Here is a 20,035-nt window from a genome sequence, read left to right on the forward strand (position 1 = left end):
GCTTCCCGTCCAGGGAGGAGAAGGAACTGGACCCACTGGGCAAGCTGGGGGGGACATTCCAACCAAGGGGAGGCTGTCGGAGGAAAATGCAGGTGTAAGTAAACATCCCCCCCGCCAAGTTGTGTTCATATATATCTTTAAAATCCCTCTAAGAAGACGCCACAGGAAAAAAGCCAGCGAGGGAAACCCACCTCACCTTTTGGAGACGGGAGGGGTCCCTCTTTTCAGGGGGGACCCTGCTCCCCTTTCTTGTCTTCCTTCGCCCCTTCAGTCCCAACCTCCCGGGCCGCATGAGTGCCGAGGGAGGCCCTGATCCTGCTGCCTCCAGGGGGCTCGGGGGGCTCTGCAGCTCTCCTCCGATGGCCACCAGCCTCTGTTAAGACGCTCTTCTCGGCAGCGCAGATCCAGGGACCGGATCGGGGGCGCGGGGCTCCCGGGGCCCCGGCGATGAGTCTGGTAGGGGGCTTCCCGCACCACCCCGTGGTCCACCATGAGGGCTACCCCTTCGCCGCCGCCGCTGCAGCCGCCGCAGCTGCCGCCGCCGCCAGCCGCTGCGGCCACGAGGAAAACCCCTACTTCCACGGCTGGCTGATCAGCAGCCACCCTTCGGAGATGTCTCCTCCCGACTACGGCATGGCGCTCTCCTACAGCCCCGAGTACGCCAACGGCGCGCCGGGCCTGGAGCCCCCCGCGCACTACGTGGGCGGCGTGGCCCCCCCGGGCAGCGGCGGCGGGCCGCCGGGTTTAGGGGGCGGCCCGCGGCCGGTCAAGCGGCGCGGCACGGCCAACCGCAAGGAGAGGCGCAGGACTCAGAGCATCAACAGCGCCTTCGCCGAGCTGCGCGAGTGCATCCCCAACGTGCCCGCCGACACTAAGCTGTCCAAGATCAAGACGCTGCGCCTGGCCACCAGCTACATCGCCTACCTCATGGACCTCCTGGCGAAGGACGACGCCAACGGCGAGGCCGAGGCCTTCAAGGCCGAGATCAAGAAGACCGACGTCAAGGAGGACAAGAGGAAGAAGGAGCTGGTCAGTACGGCCCCGGAGGGAGGGAGGGAGGGAGTGGGGAGGGAGCGCTGGAGCACAACCACACACATTCCCAAGCCCAGTCCGAAGAAGGACGCTCTTCTCCTGAGTTGGGAGCAGGGCCTTCTTTCCCCCAGAAGTAGCTGCTCTCGAAGTCTGCTTCCTTAGCAGTCAAGAAGAGGGAGGCGGCCTTCTCCTCCTATTCCAGCGACTGTCGGAATGCAGTTTTCCTCGGCCCCATGGCCAATGGTCAAGGGTGTTGGGAATGAGAGGTGTAGCCCATCAAGCCGTGGAGGACCACAGGTTTCCCGCCCCTGTACTTTGGGGAAAGTGTGTCCAAAGAGGACTTCGTGGAGCCCCTGAAAAGCATAGCCCAGTGAAGTGCAAACACGTCTAGGATCAAGGCTACGTCCCGAGAGAATGGAATGGAAAGGGAGATCTAAGCTTCTCGAAGGGGAGCAACGCTCCACTGAAACCAGTAGAGTGTACCTAAGGACGCAGTTAGTTGCTTTTGGGGAAATCCCGTTAACTTGTGGAAGGTTTGCCTCCACTTTATTGTGGGGGAAAGGAGCGTCCCGTGTCCTTGCTTTCCATGGGATTTAATTTCCAAGGAAATATTCTGAGGGCAGCCTCTGCTAAAGCGTTGGCTTGAGCTCCAAGTCCATTCATACCCACGGAAGATCGCAGCCTGCGAAGGTTGCTCTCTGGGCTGTGGGAAACCAACGTGTTGGACACGTGAAATACTTCCCTATCCTCTTCCAGATGGGAGCACAGTAGGTAGGACCCGACTCGTTTACAGGCTCCCTCTTGCACACACGTTCTTTATTTGATAGAAAGGCTGTGAATCCGTAAATCCGTGGAAGATTCCAGGAAGGGAACGCGCAAGCGGGAGCCACTCCATCACTTTCCTTCTCCGACTTGAGAGGCCTTAGGGCAGGGGTGGGGGTCCACAGCTCCCGGCAGCCTCAGCCAGCAGGGCCAAGGCTTTGTAGTTCAGCAACATCGCGGGGCAAGGGGAGACACAAACGGGTTTAGAGAGATTGTTCTTGGCTATCCCAAAGTAATCCTTCTTGGCCCTTCAAAACATACGGAATGGGGTGTTTCCCACTGACTTCGCTGGAACATTGTTCTGACGCTCTAAATTTAAGGACCCCGGCCTTTATTGGGCGTGGGAGATGCCCGTAAACCCCTGAACCAGCCTCTTGAGTGATTTTAATTTCTGCAGCATAGGCAAAAGCTCCGCAAACCGGTTAAACTGGTAGGCTTTGGACTGAAGCTGTTTCAGAGGCCATCCCTAAACGCTTGACCCTAAACGCAGACTCCCTTCCAAAGTAAAGTCGCCGTGAAAACCGAAGGGACCATTTTCAAACGTATCCATTTGGAAACAAATTCCAAAATCCACGTTAGGGCAATGCCTTTCTTAGAGTAACCAAAATGTCGCAAGAGACTCCCTTGATGCTAGGGACAAATTTCTAGTCGGTTTCAATGCCAGCCTTTCGCTTTCGCCCTCAGTTGCGGATCCGAGTGGAAATGTCCCGGCTCCGCTTTCTGAGCTAAACTCTAACCGGCTCGCTCTCCTAATCGACAAGTCGCTGATTTCAAGGGACTCTCTCTTAAAGCAAACGGGATTGCCTTTAAATTAGTGTGTTGTGGATTGGAACTGATGAGTTGTGGATTGAGGCCCCAGCCAGCAAATCTCCTGAGAGAGCCTGCGGTTTAAAGAAACGTCGACAAAGACAGATCCCTTTGGGGAAGGAGTAGGACACACACACACACACACACACACACACACACACTAAAAAAGATCAGTGGGGTTTCAGATGTGCTGTTGCAGGCTGCAGTCCAGCGGAGGGTTGTGTGTGTTTGGAACCCACTTCCTCATAAGGCTGTAATCTGCAGGTCACATAGTAATACTGAACCCTTTAACTGGAGTTCCTGAGCTACGCGTTGATCACACAGTAAGTCAGGAAAGTTCTATTCACTTTGAACTTATCAGGCAAATGTATTGCGGGGCGAGCTCCGCCTTCCACCAGTAATTCAAAATATCATGCCCTCTTCCTTTCCTCCAAGAATTTAACCTATAGAATACGCCTAGTTAATCGCGAGCGGGAAGAGGAAACCGGTTACAATCACAAGTTTTCTGTTTTTCTTTAAATATAATCGGGAAGGATGTTTTTTAAACAAAAAAACAACAAAAAAACAGCAGTTGCTAAGGGACCAAGAGCTGGAAATTGAATCTCAACCCGGATTAGAATGGTTAAGGTTACAAACAATCCTGAACAAAAACACTTGGGATGCATTTTTAAATAAAATAAAATAAAAATCCGAAGTAGACCCCATACATTTGCTGTGTTATCCTAAAGCGCTAGGAAACATCTTCCGTTGAAATTGGTGGGATATCCAAATAATTGCATTTTAGCACTCTGAACTGGAATTTTTAAAAAAAAGGTTTGAGTGCACAATATTCGAAAGAGACGATCCCCCAAGGGGTGGTGGTGGGAAGATATTTCCAAGTATTTTGGGACTCGGCTATTGCCCATATACAATACTCAGTAGATCAGTACTCTCAGATCCTAAGCATGCCTATTTCACAAGAAAACCAGCAGTCGGTGCTTCCAGGTCTGCTCAGGGTCTAAGTTAACATGGGGGGAGGGGAGGCGAGGCTATACAACACATCTCATACATTAATTCCCATTTATAACCAGTAAACATATGCAACACGTGTGTGTATAGGGGAATTTAAAATCTATTCGTTTTCCATTCAGTTGGAGAGAGAGAGAGATAGAGATAGAGAGAGAGAGAGAGAGAGAGAGAGAGAGAGAGAAAGAAATTGTGTAGACAGTATTGAGATGTGGGGGGGGGGGGGAGAATGATGAATGAGTAGATGCAAAGTCGTTTGGGGGGGGCTGATTTATTTTGTAGGTTCAGTGTTTACTTAGACACATATCCCACAACCTCACAGGCCATTTGTCCAGCAACCTGAGATTCTGGGTAGCTTATACACTATTGGGCTGTTCAGTGAGCCGAAGGACTTTTTTTTGCTTTGCTTTGCTTTAAAGTGTGTGTCCAACGCCTGCAAATATGAAAGTCTTTTATAGTTAAAATAAAGTTCATCCTATATTTGGAGAAGCACTGTTCGCTCGCGTTTGGAGGGCGAGCCGATTCAGAAAACCGTTAAGCCTGGAAAAATAAGCAGGCCACAACAAATACTATACTATAGACGAGGCTACAATTCTGTGCACGCTTCGCTTGGGTGTAAACCCCACAGAACTCCCAGGCCTTTAACTGAGTTGACGCGTGTTGGGTCGCCGTGGGAGCCGCTTTCCTTCCCAAGGGTTGCGCTTTTGCGCTGCATCCAGCTCCTCCGGCGATCCTCTACAAACAGCGGCTGCTCAGAAGGCTCAGGAAAGCGTACTCCATTGCACCAACTCCGCAGCCCTAGCTGGGTTGTGTTAAGTGTGCGGATCTGATCCCTCCACGTTTTGCGAGAAAGCCCGTTTCAGAGAAAGAGCTTGCTCCGTTTGCTCGGAGGCCTCTCAGCAAACGTACCGAGGCTCCTTTTACGCCTCCCTCCTGCCAAAGAGGTGCGGGCGGGAGGAGGTTAACCCAGATAAAACGCAGGGAGATAATCTCTTTGTTTCTCTTCTCCGTCTCCTCTCCCGGAACAGAACGAGATCCTGAAAAGTACAGTGAGCAGCAACGACAAGAAGACGAAAGGCAGGACGGGCTGGCCGCAGCACGTGTGGGCTCTGGAGCTCAAGCAATGAGGCGCTCGCAGGACTGCAGGGAAGGAGCGCCCGAAGAAGCCTCGTCTTGCCGGGGGACTCTCTGCGCCTTCGAGAGAGCCGCTGCCGAGCTGAGGACTTGTTGTTGTTGTTGTTTTGGAATCGTCTGGTTTATTTATGTGCAATTTCCCTCCCCTAGTCTCGCCTTTAAAAAAAAAAACCCCAAAAAACCGCGGATCTTGGAAGAAAAGCATTCCATATTTGAATATATGAAGAAGAAAACTCCGGCGTGGTAAGGGGGATAATGGCGTCTCCATAGTTTTTTGTTTTGTTTTTTTCCCCTCCTTCCTCCTCTCTCCCCTTCATTGAATGTTATTTTTGCTTTATTTGTATAGAACACACGGGACAAAAAGAAAGAAAGAAATCTCGCAGGCATTAGGGTGTCATGTGACGTGTATGTGTTTAATACTTGCCCCGTGGGGTCAACGTGTCGATGGCGATCTCAAAGCAGGAGCCCACAATTTCTGCGTCTTGGGCCAAGTCCGGGGCTTCCCAGGTTTGTCCTTTTCCCCATTGCGGTCGCTCAGAGAGCTGGGAGAGATTTTGCGACAGCTCTTTTGTTCAAGTGCACTTCGGTCCTTAAGGAAGCGAACCGAACGTTAAAAATTAAAATAAAAGTAAAAACGAATAGTCCGTGGAGCTGAATTTAATAACGCAAAGGTGTAAACGCTGTACGTATTCAATAAACCACTGTGTGTGTGTTTTCTAAAACGAAAATGTTCGATGCATTGAAATGTTTTTTAACCCCTTTCCTTCCTGAGTTTTGCTATTGTAATCCTGGTCGTTTACTTCCAAACGTTAGCTAACGTTTGGAAGTAAATGTCCAGGATGACATATCAAGGTGAGATCCTGTGGGCTGGGGTTGCCTGCGAAAGCCTTGTTGGAAGCGGTGACACTTACTTCCGAGTAAACGCGCGGCATAGGAATTGGGATAGCAAGCTTATGCCTTTAGTTTTGACCCTGGTGAAAAGGTAAAAGAGAAATATCAAAGGCGGGAGATGTTTTTTTCCCCCGAGACTTTGGCTGCGATCCTGACCACGTTTCCGCGGAAGTAAATTCCACCCGTGCTCAGGGGGCAGGGAAGCATTTACACTGAGCCAAATACTATTTCTCAGGTTGATGTTTTTATAGTACTTTATATGGGCCGTAGTAGAGCACTAGATCAAGTCAGAAACAAATTTTGCTTTGTTTTCTCTGAGGAGTGAGAGAGAGAGGTTGTTTAGTTTTACTGAAGCTGTAATAATTTAGTGATTTCTAAAGGTGTTTGCTTGCGAATGGGGGAGGATACTGCGGACGGGAGGTAATCTGGATATTTATTTCGTGCTTATCGGAGCGAGCTGTTTTTCTCGGCGTGTTGTATTCAGAGGTGGCAACCGGCAGGGCGTTGCAGGGAAAGGTTTGTGCTGCGGAAGCGCCCTCGTGCTTTGGCTGGGGCCAGGCCAAAGATGGTTTAGGAAACCTCGGTATACCGTGTAAGTGATTATGTAACTTGGAGCTTTATGTCAAGTATGAAACAGGGAGCAAGGCTAGGGATTTCGGAAAGGGGAGAAATGCAAGATTTACAGTGAGATACGGTGACCTGGATATTAACTTTGTGGTTCCCTAAAACTCTCCTGGGTTGCACTTTTCCTTCCAATTGACTGCAGCGAGTCCATTTATTTAAAGTGTGTGTGTGTGTGTGTGTGTGTGTGTGTGTGTGTGTAAGTGTAGTCCTACTCTGGCAAGGGCTTCCGAATTGGGCTCTGTAATGTTCATAAGGGGAGCAGCGAGGAAGAGAATAAAATGGGCTTGTTCTACCGAAACTTATCTGGGATGGAAACGCCACCAGGCCGGGAAACAGACTCCCCTGCCTTGAAGCTCCTTGAAACTGACCAGGGCTGGAAACCGCCTCGATAAGGCGACGCTGGCTTCTAACAACCGGAAGAAACGCTGGTGTCGCGAAATGGAAAACCCCCGTCATTCTCGTCCCTTTTCAAAGGACCTCGCTCCCTCTTCGCAACAGCATTGCCCAAAATTTCCCAATACTGCTGCTTAGTCCTGAGTTTTCTTTTCAGCCTTTTCTTGACCGGCCTGAAAAGAGAAGCGGCGCTAACGGAGTTGAGGTTGAGGACATAGGAACCGAATGGCGTCCGTCATTTTGCGTGGGGTTTAAGCTTGTCCCCTGAGGAAGCTTGCTTTGGTCTTAATCGGGCTTTCAAGGTTAATCGAGAGGATTTTTCATTCTTTCTCCCGAGCTCACTTTTATAGATCTGTAGCCCCCGGGCTCCCGGCGTGAGTGGAACAAGACATCCGCGCAGGCTGGCTGGCTCTGCCCCAGATGTCTCTGATGTGCGTGGCTGTTGTTTTTTGAAACCCTCCCCCCCCCTTTTCTTTTCTTTTCTTTTCTTTTCTTTTAAATGGCTCGCCCTGGCCGTGCTCTGACGAAGAGAGAAGGTAGATTTCCAGCTGCCCATAAAAATATAAGCAGGGGCCTTTTACACCGCTGTCCAGGCCGCCTTGACAACAGGAAGGTTGCGAGGTTACAACAACGAGGCCAACGTGGTGTGCCCTCTTCCAGTCCCGGGGTCAGGTAGCTGAGGCTTGGAAGAGCTGTGTTTACAGACACTTGCCTGGGAAGGAACATTCCCTCTACCCCCCCACCACCACCTCACACTTTTCTTTTCAAAAAAGTTAACTCTAGCTGCTGTTGTAGCTGGATCCAATCTCTCCTTTCCAACCCAGTACGATTTTTCGTAGATCTTGCTCAACGCTATCCAAAGTTCTGGATAGAAAAGAGAAACAACTGGTTCAAGGATCGCGCAAACTTCCCACTCCCAGACGCCGCCCGTCCTCGCGTGTTTGTAGATTTCTGGCCCAGAATATCGACTGGCAAGTCTTTCTATGTTATGTTTGCACTGTTACATCCACGCAGTGCTTTGAACTAGGATTTTAGAAGAAGCGGGTCTATGTTCCGAGGCTGGGGCGAGTGCTGAAGGGTTGATTCTTCACCACCACCTCTTCTTTTAGGAACCCCCCAGTTTAATGAATAAATTATTCCTCATTCAAACTTCTCAACGCTTCCTTCCCGAACAGCAGCAGAAAAGGAAAACCTGCACTTGTTTGTTTGCAGTAGAGAGCATACTTGAGCGATCTACGCTTTCTCTCACACACGTGTACGCACGAGCTCACAGGGTCACCAATGCCACTCTTCCTAGGGAATAAGGCCCGTCGTATTGTCGAAATAGTCGATCATCCAGTCGCTTAGGTGGTATTAGAGAGAGACTGTTAACTCCGTGTGAACATGTTTATGCATTACTTTAAAGCTTCCCCCACCCTAGAATGGAAAGATGCTGCAGAATCGTCAGGATCCCACCCAAAGTCAAGAACTTTGAGACTGCAATCCTACCCACGTTTACTTGATAAACTGAAATCCGCGGCGCTGACTTCCAAGTAATCATAGATACTAGCTCGGTTGCACTATTTTCGACCCCTGGTGCTAGAAATAAGAGTCCAGCACGATAATAATAACAGTGTCTGCCCGACCGGGGCTTAAATTTGTGTACCGATCGCTAGCGATCTAAGCTCTCAGACAACAAGCCCCCCCCCAAACCCAAGAAATCCTCTGACTTCCGTGAAGAGGTATTTCTAAGTGTGCGCGGAGGATCTCAACCATAGAAACAGACCAGGTTGACTGACCGGCATTTTTTCCCCTTTCCACCAGATGATCAATAGGACTTTTGGCTTCCAGTCCTCCTCCTCCTCCCTCTCTTTGTCTAAACGAGTGGGGCCATCGGACCCACTGAAAGGTGATGGCGGGTGGGCGGGCGAGGGTTAAGAGGGGAAAGAGGGAGAGAGAGAAAGGGTGGGGGGGGAGAGATCCTTTTTAATTGCTCGGTAATGGGGCTGTTGCTATTTTCTCAGGAGCAATCATTCCTGGAGCTAAATCGCAAGAGCCCTAGACAGGCCGGAGCCGACAAAAATGTAGCTTTTGACGTTAAAAGCTAAATGGGGAAGCGGGGCGGTGGAAGGTAAATTGATGGTCGATTGGGATGTCAGGAGCCCTGGCCCCAGATCGCTGCGCGGGAGCTGCGAGCCTGATAAGGCCCTCTCTCGCTTCTTGGGACGTGGTCCTTTCGGGCAGCGACTCGCTGGGAACTGGGGACGAGCCTGGCAACGTCTCTCTCTCCCTCTCTATCTGTAAAGTTCTCGCTAAGGTCAGGCCTGAACTTCTCCGTCGCCTTGTCCACCCCCACTCCCTTCCCTGGGATGATAACCGCTGCGCAACCAGCGCCACGGGGAGGGAAGAGATAGAGAGGCCTGAGAAAAAGATCAGGATCCTTTTCTCTCGCGTCGCCTCCTGGCTGGCAATAATGGCTTAAGAGGCCGCAGCAACTATTTGGTAGGTAACCCGAGAGGGGAAATTAATGAATGAGCCACAGCCAAGGAGAGAATCTTCTGCAACTGGTTTGGAAACGCGCATCGCAGAGAGGACGAAGCGCCTGGATGCAAGGCGGGAATTTCCCTGAAGTTTCTTTAATCCTCGAGGAGACCCCACTCCCCTCTCTGCTAGGCGCGTTTCTTCACTTGAGAGTAAACATGCATAGGATCGGGTTGGTAGCCTCCGTCAGATCACCCTCGCAAAGCCATCCCCCTGCGTGTTGACGCAGAAATCTGGGGAGTTGTGGCGAGGGCGACTTTCTACAGTGAACAAGGCAGGGAATTATTATCTGATCCGTGGAACTTTTGCTTCCCAGCAAATCTTCCCAGGATGAGATGCCACGCCAGGCTGCGGTCATTAGCCTCATGATCCCGAATACATTTTTCGGGAAGCAAATTGCCTCGAAATAGATTTGGTTTTCTGGCCCAGTGCAATGGGACCAGGAAACAGTCCACATTATAATTGAAATCCCTGGATGGTTTTTATCGGCTGCGGATCGCCCTTTAAGCCTGTCTATGATCACTTACTTGGGGGTAAACACGTGCGAACCTGGGTTGCACCCCATCCTCTAGCATTGGCGCGCAGCATTAACTCCCTAGGGACTCGCTTCCATGCAAATGTATTCTGCTTCTGGGCAACAGTTTTGCGAGAATGGAATATACTTTTTTTAAAAATAAAGTGATAGTAGCATATGCCATGGTGTTTAATGATTTTCAGATACAGTATAGCTCACAAGTGTGTTTAATTCTCCATCATGGCCTTCAAAACTAGCATTTGCCTCTCCTTTCCCTTACTAGCATAAAGAAAAGAATCGTGTTTGGAAGGCTTATAGAACATCTTCCTTATTAATGTGAATTATATTTACTTACTTTCCCTGTTTTGTTTTGAAAGGATTATTTGGAATAGTTTTAAGGCTGCAGTACTCTGCACGCTTTCTTGAGCTCCAGCCTTGCGGGCTTGCAGTGGGGCCTGCAGAGCAAACGCGCGCAGGATTGGGGCCGTGGAATCTACTGTTTGACTTCTTTAACAAGGCGGCCCTTCATTGAGAGAATGAAGCCCCTCTGACTTCTGTCGGGTGAGCATCTCACATATGTGAATGTGGGACAGGAATGTGCCTTTTGGACTCTGTTCCTTCCCATCACTTGTTTTAAATAGGCAACTGGAGCTACGCGAGAGTAGCTGGCTTCCAGATTGCAGGGAGGCGCCCCGATCCTAAACACATTTGCTTGGAATTAGCTCCCTTTGATTTCAATGGGACTTCACTTATCTATAATGTCTTCAGTATGGGGTGTTGCTCTCTCTACAGCTTCAGCCGTGCTGCGGTGATTTATTTTAAGAGCCCGCGAAAATCGTTTATTTGTGTAGGGGTAAACTGTAGGTTGGGAATCTGAAGGTTTGCTTGTTTGGAAGTGGATTGCATTGAAATAGGTGGGAAATGCAAAGTTTTAGGAGGTCGGCCCTTGTTGGGAGCCACCGAGAATGCGCTATTTGCTTTTCATTTTCCTGCGGAGAAGCTTAAGCCGCAGTGCATCACAGCCTGAAGAAGTGAAAAGAATAACTATCCACAATATTTACGTGCTGACTTCATATCCCTTTAGATTCTGTTTAAAAGCTGCACACTAGAAAAAGGCCCTGATTCAGCTGCGTGAATCGGATTTCAGAATCTGCCATCGAAGGCCGACCAACCAGTATGTTTTGTTTTTGTTTGTGGCCATCTTTTTGTCTCTCTCTCCATCAACATGCAAAGTTATTTAAATATATCTTTCTTTAACCTTTGAGCTACGTTTGTGGACAAGATGCAGCTCAGAATAACTGCTGAGGTTCTGGCGCTCCGGGGTTATTGTCCACAATCTGGCGAAAGTCTGAATTATTACAGGCCTATTCATTTATTTACTTTATTCTTTATTATTTTTAATTACCGCCCTTCATCAGAAGATCTCAGGGCGGTTCACAAGATACATAAATATTTTTTTACCAGAGAGAAAACCTTATTCAGCAGAGTGGGTCTTCCTTCCAAATCGACACATATTAGAACTGTACTATGTGTCTCTCCCATTCAGCTTGCCCGGTCTTAGATATAAATGTGTGGACCGTTTGCTATTTCAATCCACACAATATATTCCCTCTCCACGGCCTTCCGCTTTCACAGCTGGAATAAAGTACCTGGATTTCATTCAGTGTACAAACCCACATCTTAGATTTCCAAAAGTAACTTAAAAGCGAACCTGTCCAATTTGGGGTACCACTATCCTTTCCACATATTTCTTCTTACAACTGTTGTTCCAAATACATCTGCTTGGAAGAGGTACCATTCGTTTCAAATTTGAAATGCTTCCAAATATTTGGAATATATGCTTCCAAATATATATTTTGTGCTCAAGAGGGCGCTTCAAATACCCTAGGAATGCAAGATAATGTTGATTTGCTTGCATGTTTACTACAGATAGTTTCCTCCTGTCCACATATGTCAGAATAGCTTGTTTTAAGTAGTACTAGTATAGTAGACACTTGTTATTTTACTACTGATTTACATTTGCATGGAAATCAGTCTCCACTAGTCTGAACAGGGCCTACCATTACCAAACTCACACTGAAGCTCCTCAGTGCAAGTGATGGGTTGGAATATATTTAATGACAGAACAAATTCTCTGAAATCAGTATTTCCCTCGGTTGAAAATTATCTTGTCTGTATTGAACCAGGGACGTTTACACCAGCACTGAAACCTCTTTAACAGACTTACGCCTGTGCATGTTTGGCGGTGATGATGAGGGACAGTTCTCATGAACTATAGGGTACCTTCAGTTGTAACAGACGAGCTGCGAGGACTTGCCTGAAGTCCTATAGCCGAGGGGTAGGAAACATGTGACCCACCATTAATTTGGCTCATCATATCTGACCATCACTCACGCTGGCTGAGGTTGATGGGAATTGGAGTCCAACCACAAATGGAGATCCGCAGGTTCCTAACCCCGGACGAGAGGACTGCAGCCTAATCTACGCAACGCACCCATCAATTACAAGCTGAAGTTCCCCTAATCATAGTTCATGAGAACTACTCCCACCCCCATAAGCACCAGACACTCGCGGACATACATCTGTTAAAGGAATTTCAATGCTGTTGTAAACAACCCTTGTGTTCAGTTCAATTACTTGGGCGTAAACCCTACTGAACTCAAAGCGATTGCTGCTTAGAAGACGTCTATCGGACTGAGTTGATAATCCATGAAAATTCCCCAGTCTTAAAGATTATACTTTATGGAATGGGGTGTATGGATGTATTCCAGGATTTCTATAATCTTACTTTTGTTAGATGATTAGGTAAAGAGGTCAGGCTTGAAAAAGAAGGCTTTTCGTTCCTTTCATTCATTCCTTTTTTCTTCGGTACTTATTCCAAAAACAGCAGATGGCGTTAGTAGTAGGAACTGGAAAGAAAACGTGTTAGGAATTAATAGAGTGTATTTCGAGCACTGGGATCGATCGCCCTTGTCGGTAGTTCTTCCGTGAGATTTCTCTGTGTTGTGGATTTGTCACATGTTCCGTGGAATTGCTCACTCTACCACCCCAGCCCTGTTCCTGAACTTTACAGCGCTTTTTCCTTCGAGCCAGATAACGATGGCGAGCCTCTCCGTCAAAGTTGGCGTCAGAATGACGCGCGGAGCGTCTCGCTGGCCTCCTCTGGCTGCGATCCGCATGTCACTTGGGGATCCCTATATGTGTAAGCCCCATGGAACTTCAATGGGTTCTCTTCTGAGTGAGCACGGACAGGGGGATCGCGTTTGCAAGACCCTACACTGTCAAACTATTCGGATTTCCTTACACCCTCCAGCCCCGCAGCCGTTTAAAACGTGCGTATCATTGATTTTTACGCCTGTCTTTGACGCTTGGCAATAGGTCCAGGAGATTTGCAACATTAAACTGCGATCCCAGTTATGCGTGGAAGGAGATTCCGTTGAAATAAAGCGAATGACTTCCAAGTAAGGTTGCAGTCCAGCCCTACCATGGGCGGTGGAAGTGCTTTTGGACTTGAAAACTGGGACCCTTTTTAACTGGACTGTGTCTCTTTCCTGTGAATGGAGCTTGACAGTGGAAAATAAACGGATGGCCACGTTCCTGCCGCTGTTGTAACCTCTTCTGCGGTTATAACTCAGGGTTATCATTCTCTCACGCTCTTCTTTCTGCTTTGCAGTCTATAAAATATATACACTCCCCACCCCAGCACCTTCAAATCTTTTCCATTTCTAATTGGCCGATTACGGTTCAGCTGTTTAAACCTCCCCCCCCCCCTTTTAATGGAGATTAAAGCGCAATGGTTATCTGAATTATATATTCACATAAATTCTGGAGGGCCTCGAGAACAGGGCGGGGCGAGGTTAGAGACCTGTTCCTTTCAGGGAACTCTCTGGAGGGCCTGTCCTCTCCTCTCTCTCCTCCACCCCCGCCCTTCACCCCCAAAGGTAGCCGTTCAAGCTGAGCGTCTCTCTCTCCCTCCTATTCCTTCAGCAATGCCACTGCTTTGATGACGGGCTCGCGCGGAGCCCTGATTACAAATTTATTCTTAGGCACCATATAAGTCTTGATATTTGCTATTAAGGACATCTGGCAGTGATTAGAACTCTCCTCTCTCCCTCCCTCCCTCCCTCCTGCCTTGCAATGAGAGCCTCTATGGACACCCTGACGTCAGATCAGACGGCGAGGAGCCATCCTGCTCAAGACTTGGGTGTAATCACCAAGCCGCTTTCCAAACACCAGCTGAAGTTCCAGGCCACCAGCTGGAATGCGAGGGGATATAGAGGAAGCCTTTCTTTGCTCTCTTTTCTTTCTTCTCTCCTAATTCTGTCTTTTCATCCAAGAAAACCTCGCGTTTTTGAATCCTTTTTGTCTTTTTGAGGTTTTGCATGCTGGATTCATTTCGCTTTGCTGCAAATCTCTTGGAAGGCAGGGGGGGGGGGGACCTGATGACCAGATAATGGAAGCACTGGAAAATATTTCCAGGGACCTGGGAATGTCTGTCTTCTTAACCCTCAACAATGGGCTGTATCGAAAGTTACTTCGACTCAAAGTAGATGCACTGAAATTGATAGACGTGATTAATTTATGTCCATTCCATTCAGTGGTTCTACTCCGAGGAGAAGTTGGTTGGATACAATGGTGGCAATGCTCTTCTCAAAATTTGGGTCATTTTCAGCTTGGAACTCTGCTCCAGAATCGACATAGATGCCAGGGATCTGCAATGGACAGAACCAGAGGAAGACTTGGGTTGGCTGGGCTGCCACCTAAGGGGTCCACCAGGTTTCAAAACAGGGCTGGCATATGATGCATACTACTGAAGTCCCGTCGAATTATTTTGGTGTCTTAGGCAGAAGCGCCCCCCCACCTCTTCCCCATTGCTGACATTGGGGGAAATGCAATGATAATAAATTAAGCAGCAAGCAACTTGCTGCCCTTTCATGATACTCAAAATCTGCTTGCCCAAAGCAGCTTCCTCAAATCGCCTAATGGTAGGGCTGGCCCAGGTTTCACAATGTAGCACAAACTTCGATATTTACAGCACTGTACTTTGCCATATCTCAAAGTCTGCTGGGCATTCCTTGCACTTACTGATCCTGTGCACAAAAATCACAAAGGTATGGGTTGGGGAGGGTATAGAGGAGTTCATATTTTCTCCCCAGAACCTGGGGATGGGTTTGCTGGTATTCTTTTAAAATAAACAATCCCTTAGAAATAAAAACATCCTGAGATCATTTGTGTGTTTTAAAGGCTTCCAGTTTACACAGTTAAATATCTTCATTTTCAAATAAGTTGCATTAGAGAGTGAGATGGAAATATTTCAATAGATGTGCACAATGCAAATCTAGAGACATACATACGTTGCAAGCAACTTGGTCAAAGCATGGGCAGAGTGCTTCTTTTACACCCATCTTTTTCCTTTTCTTTCTCCTCTGTTGAAGACAGCTGATCAGCTGCCCAGGTAAGAGGAGGAACATAACTGAAGCCTACAGTGATCTGAAACCCCCTTCATTTCAATCCCCCCCCCATTTCAATAGATGTAATCTACCCACCCCGGGTAGCTCAGTTGGTGGAGCATGGTGCTGATAATGGCGAGGTTGCAGAGTCAGTTGCAGAGTCAGTCCCTGTATGGGACGGCTGAATATTCCTGCATTGCAGGCGGCTGAAATAGATGATCCTCAGGATACCTTCTAACTCTAAAGTTCTATGAATCCAGAGTGAATGGGATGCTTTCCCCCTTAAATTTAAATGGTCTTGCACAAATACTAACTGCTAGAGAGGACAAACAGATATCATAGTAGACAGACCTATTGATAGATTATATAGCACAACACTGCTGAACATAGATGAACCACTTTCTTGTTTTGCTGTGTACCACTCTTCCACTCTGCACCAGAAGTATCTGAAGAAAGATTTGCCTAGAAGCTGCAACATTCCCTGGAAATTCTAGTCTAGGGACTGGTAACCTCAGGCCCCTGTGGCTAAATGTAGCTCTGCACCTCCCACCCCTCCTGCACTTAATCTAAATGCATTCTATTGTATACTGTACATTATTTCTTTCCATCCAGGGTACCCGTTCTCAGCTCTGCCCCATCCACACTATACATCTAAAGCAGTATCATGCCACTTCAAGTAGCCATGGCATACTGCCTGGGAATCCTGGGAACTGTAGTTTGTTGAGGGTGCTGAGATCTGCTAGGAGAGCCCCTGTTCCTGATATAGAACTACAATTTCCAGAACTCCCTAGGAAGAGTAATTGACTCTGAGAATTGTGAGGGGAAGAGGAGTCTCCTAACAGTTCTCAGGGCCCTTCAAAACTACAGTTCCCACCCGGGATTATTGCGAGGATACCATAGATGTTTAAAGTGCGATAATCCTGCTTTACACATCTAAGAGCCGGTCCTGGGCGGAACTCTGTCTCATATCAAGCCCTCTTTCGCTCCTCAGGCTCCAGATCCAAAATCTATTTCCCCTTCCCCAGGAAAGCAGCCTGTGAAACTTGCTCTAAGAGAGCTGTGGGGATCCTCGTGTAAGAATATCCCTCAACCAGAATGTGCAGCAAGCGGATCTTTCGAGTCGCCCTAAAATGGTGGGACCGGGAAAGCGAGGCGGGGTGACTGATAATATATTCACCAGAGGAGGCAGAGAGAGAATCTTGGGTTTATTTGTGCGCCGGATTAAGAGAAGACGCCGAAGGCTGGCCAGGGGCCGAGCTTTGATTGGCCTGACTCCTGAGAGACGAGAGGCTTTCGTTGCTGCAGCCAATGACACGGCCAAGATTCACTGTCTGCAAAAGGAAAGCCACAATTCCTCGTTAAACCAAGGGAGATGCGGAGCTGAGGCTTCGGGTTCTGCTCCAACCACATCCGAAAGGAAAACATGGGGCGTTTGCGCTTTGACGGGGTGGGGGAGGAGAGAAATAGCAACACTTACTTCCAAGTATTGAAATCAAGCAAGAAAGCAGACGTGATAACTATACCCAGACCCTAAAACAAATTAATTCGTAAATAAATCTTAATTGGTGTCAACGAGTGTACTCCTAAATAGGCGGGATTAAAACGGCAATCGTTTCTCAGGAACTAAAAATATTTTGTCTTTCAAAGTTAGCATCGCACCCTAAACGCAAGAGAGAAGCGCTGCAAGCAACTACATGGATTTAGGAAGCCCCATTGAATTCAATAGAACTTGCTTCTGAGCAGACATGATTGTGCTCCGAGTCTTATTCTTAAACGGCTGGTGCAATTAATACCCTGATCAAAATGAAGACGTCAGGTTTATGCTTTGAGGAGACTAGATGAGGAGCGCAATTTTCCTCAAAAGACGACACAAATAATTTGCACTTGGAGGAATCCGGTGTCTGAAGCGAAAACTTTGGGGATGTGCATAGAAACTAGGAGAGGATATATTTATTAGATCTCATCCTTCCTTACATTTGTGAGTTCAGCAGAGAGCATCCCTTTGTCAGCAAAAATAAGGAAACCGTTGATAAAATAGATTTAGCCTTTTCATTTTTATCCAGGATGCTTTGCTACAGACTGAATTTCCTGGTATTTCCCCCGCTCCCCTAAAACAATAATTCCTCAAAAAGGTCTTCTTATAAGTAAAGCTAGACTCACTCAGTTTCACAGTAGCTGTCTTGAGGCTGGCTTAAAATGTAGTTACAGACATATACTATAGTTTAGATTAGAATTGGAGCCTGAGCTGCGGCTCAGCACATGTCCTACGTCCCTAGTCATTGATGAAGCATCAAAGAGAAGAGATTAGATAGCAGGGATCAGAGAGAGCAGGCCGCTGGGCTGTGAGCAGCTTATATAGGTTGTGCCCCTTTACCTGTCTGGATACAATTGGGGAAGGCTCTCACCTGGAGGACTTCCTGTAGAGTAGACCTTGTGAGAGCCAACTTCCTCTGTGTGTGCGTGCCTTTCCAGCAATCAGAAGTTGTTGGTTTTGACTTCCTTATTTTAGATATCCCACAAAAACTACAGAAAGAGCACTGGAGAACTGTATTTAGCAATGAATTTAGTCCATTCAGGACTGCAATCAGAAAAAGAATATCCTGCTCACCGGATTAAGTCCCTCTGAATTATGTCCAATTAAGCCGGTGTGCAGGAGTGTGCAAGTCATACTCAAGAGTAGCTTCACGCAAATCCATCGATTTCTATGGTACTATGACTCAGTTGGATTGCATTCTAAGTATTTTACTCAGAAGTAAGTCCTAAATTAGGCTGCAGTACTAGTCACACACTCTCCCGGGAGCAAGTCCATTGCGCACTGTGGGACTTCTGAGTAAAGATGATTCGGACGCTGCCCGTTCAATGAGGAATTAATCCCTAGTCATTAAGCTTGATGAGCCCACTTCCTTTGCAATTACCTCACTGAACCCCCACAAAAGTTGTCTCCCCCCCCCCCTGCCCCCGAGTAAATATGCTTAAACTGAGACGAAACTCCTTAGTGGGCCGATCCTTCTTTAAGTGGGACATTTTAAAAAAGTAACGGTGTAGAGGATCGCGAACTTACTTTCCCAAAGCACGGCAGTTTTGTATCGGAACGTGTGAAAATGACAGAATGTGAAAGAAAAATGCCTGCGACGGTAGATTTGAGGGGGGGAGCGGTAAGAGAACTATATAGAAGGGAGCAAAGAGGGAATGCTGCTACTGCGTCCCAGGAAATGATGGAAGTCCTGAATAAACTAGTTATTTGTGGTAATAACAGTGGCAATAAAGATAATAAGAAACCACAAACAGCGCCCCACCTCTCCTCCACGCGAAATTGTTATAATAGGGCGTACCCTTGACAGGCAGAACCAGATCCGGTTGTGCGGCCACGGGATCCGACTCACGCCTAGGCCACATTTTGCAAGTGGAGACCAAAGACCCACTGACGCCACAGCCTCCGCCCACTGAAGAACACGTGGTTGTCAGACAAGAGGGCGATGTTGCTCCCAGATCTCTCTCTCTTTCTGTTGTCTGTACCTTAAAACAGCTGGAGCCGGAAGCTTCTAACCCAGGCTAGCTTTGCCGAGGGTGTCCATGGGAAATGAAAGCAACATTCTATTGTAAGATGAAACGCATTTCTGCCTGGCCCACCCTTACAACAGAGCATACAGCATCAGATGTAATATGCAGGGGGAAGAATGTTATTTCCCCACCCCCAGCTTTAGGCAGCATAGATAGAAGATCTTCTGTAAAGCCAATGCACCATTGTCTTCTGTGCTGGATTTAACTGTTCGGCTTGCTTCCCAAGTCAGTGTTGGCTGAGCCTGTGGACATTAGCGGGGTGGTGGATTGCAGCTTGTATACATTGCCTTCAGAGCAAGGTTTGGGAATCTGGGGCCCTGCAGATGTTGCTTGGCCATTGGCCATTGGCTATGCTGGCTGGGGCTGATGGTGGAGTGCAACAGGGGTCCCTGCAAACCTTGCCTTAGAACAAGAGTTGTTGAAGAAGAAGAGGAGGAGTTTGGATTTGATATACTGCTTTATCACTACCCTAAAGGTAAAGGTAAAGGGACCCCTAACTATTAAGTCCAGTCACGGACGACTCTGGGGTTGCGGTGGTCATCTCACTTTATTGGCCGAGGGAGCCGGCGTACAGCTTCTAGGTCATGTGGCCAGCATGACTAAGCCGCTTCTGGTGAACCAGAGCAGCACACGGAAATGTGTTTACCTTCCCGCCAGAGCGGTACCTATTTATCTACTTGCACTTCATGCTTTCAAACTGCTAGGTTGGCAGAAGCTGGGACCGAGCAATGGGAACTCACCCCGTCATGGGGATTTGAACCGCCGACCTTCTTATCAGCAAGCCCTAGGCTCTGTGTTATCAAAGCTGCTAACAATCTCCTTCCCTTCCTCCCCCACAACAAACACTCTGTGAGGTAAGTGAGGCTGAGAGACTTCAGAGAAGTGTGACTAGCCCAAGGTCACCCAGCAGCTGCATGCGGAGGAGCGGGGATGCGAACCTGGTTCACCAGATTACGAGTCCACCGCTCTTAACCACTACACCACGCTGGCTCTCCCTTCTCATGTCTACAAAGGGTCTTTGACCCAAGGTTGGTGGAGCATTCACCATCTATCTCATGGATATGGTGCAACCTACCATGAACACAACTGAAGACCAGGAACTTAATTTCAATGCCTTTTAGACAGATCCCACCATAGGAGTCAACTCTTAGGGGCTGATAAATAAAATATTTGAGGGGGCCAACCCTCCCAAAGTTGATGGGCATTGCCGGTGCCAGATTAACGTATAAGCTAAACAAGCTATAGCTTAGGGCCCCACTCTCTTGGGGCCCCCAAAAAAATT

The 20,035-nt window shown here is 48.0% G+C and overlaps 1 protein-coding gene and 1 long non-coding RNA gene across 3 annotated transcripts; both read left to right on the forward strand.

Annotated features, from left to right (window-relative positions):
• The first annotated feature begins 445 nt into the window (after positions 1-445).
• On the forward strand, positions 446-5,528 carry HAND2 (heart and neural crest derivatives expressed 2). Of its 2 annotated transcripts, XR_014567965.1 has the most exons (3): positions 446-1,029; positions 4,695-5,043; positions 5,147-5,528. XR_014567965.1 is itself a non-coding variant. In XM_083754766.1 (2 exons), the coding sequence occupies exons 1-2, from the start codon at positions 448-450 to the stop codon at positions 4,791-4,793; spliced, it is 681 nt and encodes a 226-aa protein (XP_083610892.1). In that variant the 5' UTR covers positions 446-447; the 3' UTR covers positions 4,794-5,528. The 2 variants fall into 2 exon arrangements, 1 of the variants encoding a protein (XP_083610892.1); XM_083754766.1 differs by having other exon boundaries at positions 4,695-5,528.
• A 3,169-nt stretch (positions 5,529-8,697) lies between these two features.
• Positions 8,698-17,754, forward strand: LOC310852586. Its single transcript, XR_014568292.1, has 3 exons — positions 8,698-9,189; positions 10,827-10,916; positions 17,702-17,754. It is a non-coding gene; the product is annotated as an uncharacterized lncRNA (long non-coding RNA).
• The last annotated feature ends 2,281 nt before the right edge of the window (positions 17,755-20,035 follow it).

The sequence above is a fragment of the Podarcis gaigeae genome (genome assembly GCF_964106915.1).
Source record: "Podarcis gaigeae genome assembly, chromosome: 9".
In the NCBI taxonomy this organism is placed as follows: Eukaryota; Metazoa; Chordata; class Lepidosauria; order Squamata; family Lacertidae; genus Podarcis; species Podarcis gaigeae.

Excerpts from the sequence above, each read along its gene's own strand:
- HAND2 (XM_083754766.1), top strand. The coding sequence starts at position 448 with ATGAGTCTGGTAGGGGGCTTCCCGCACCACCCCGTGGTCCACCATGAG. Across the intron at positions 1,030-4,694 it reads ACAAGAGGAAGAAGGAGCTG|AACGAGATCCTGAAAAGTAC; the intron begins GTCAGTACGGCC and ends CTCCCGGAACAG.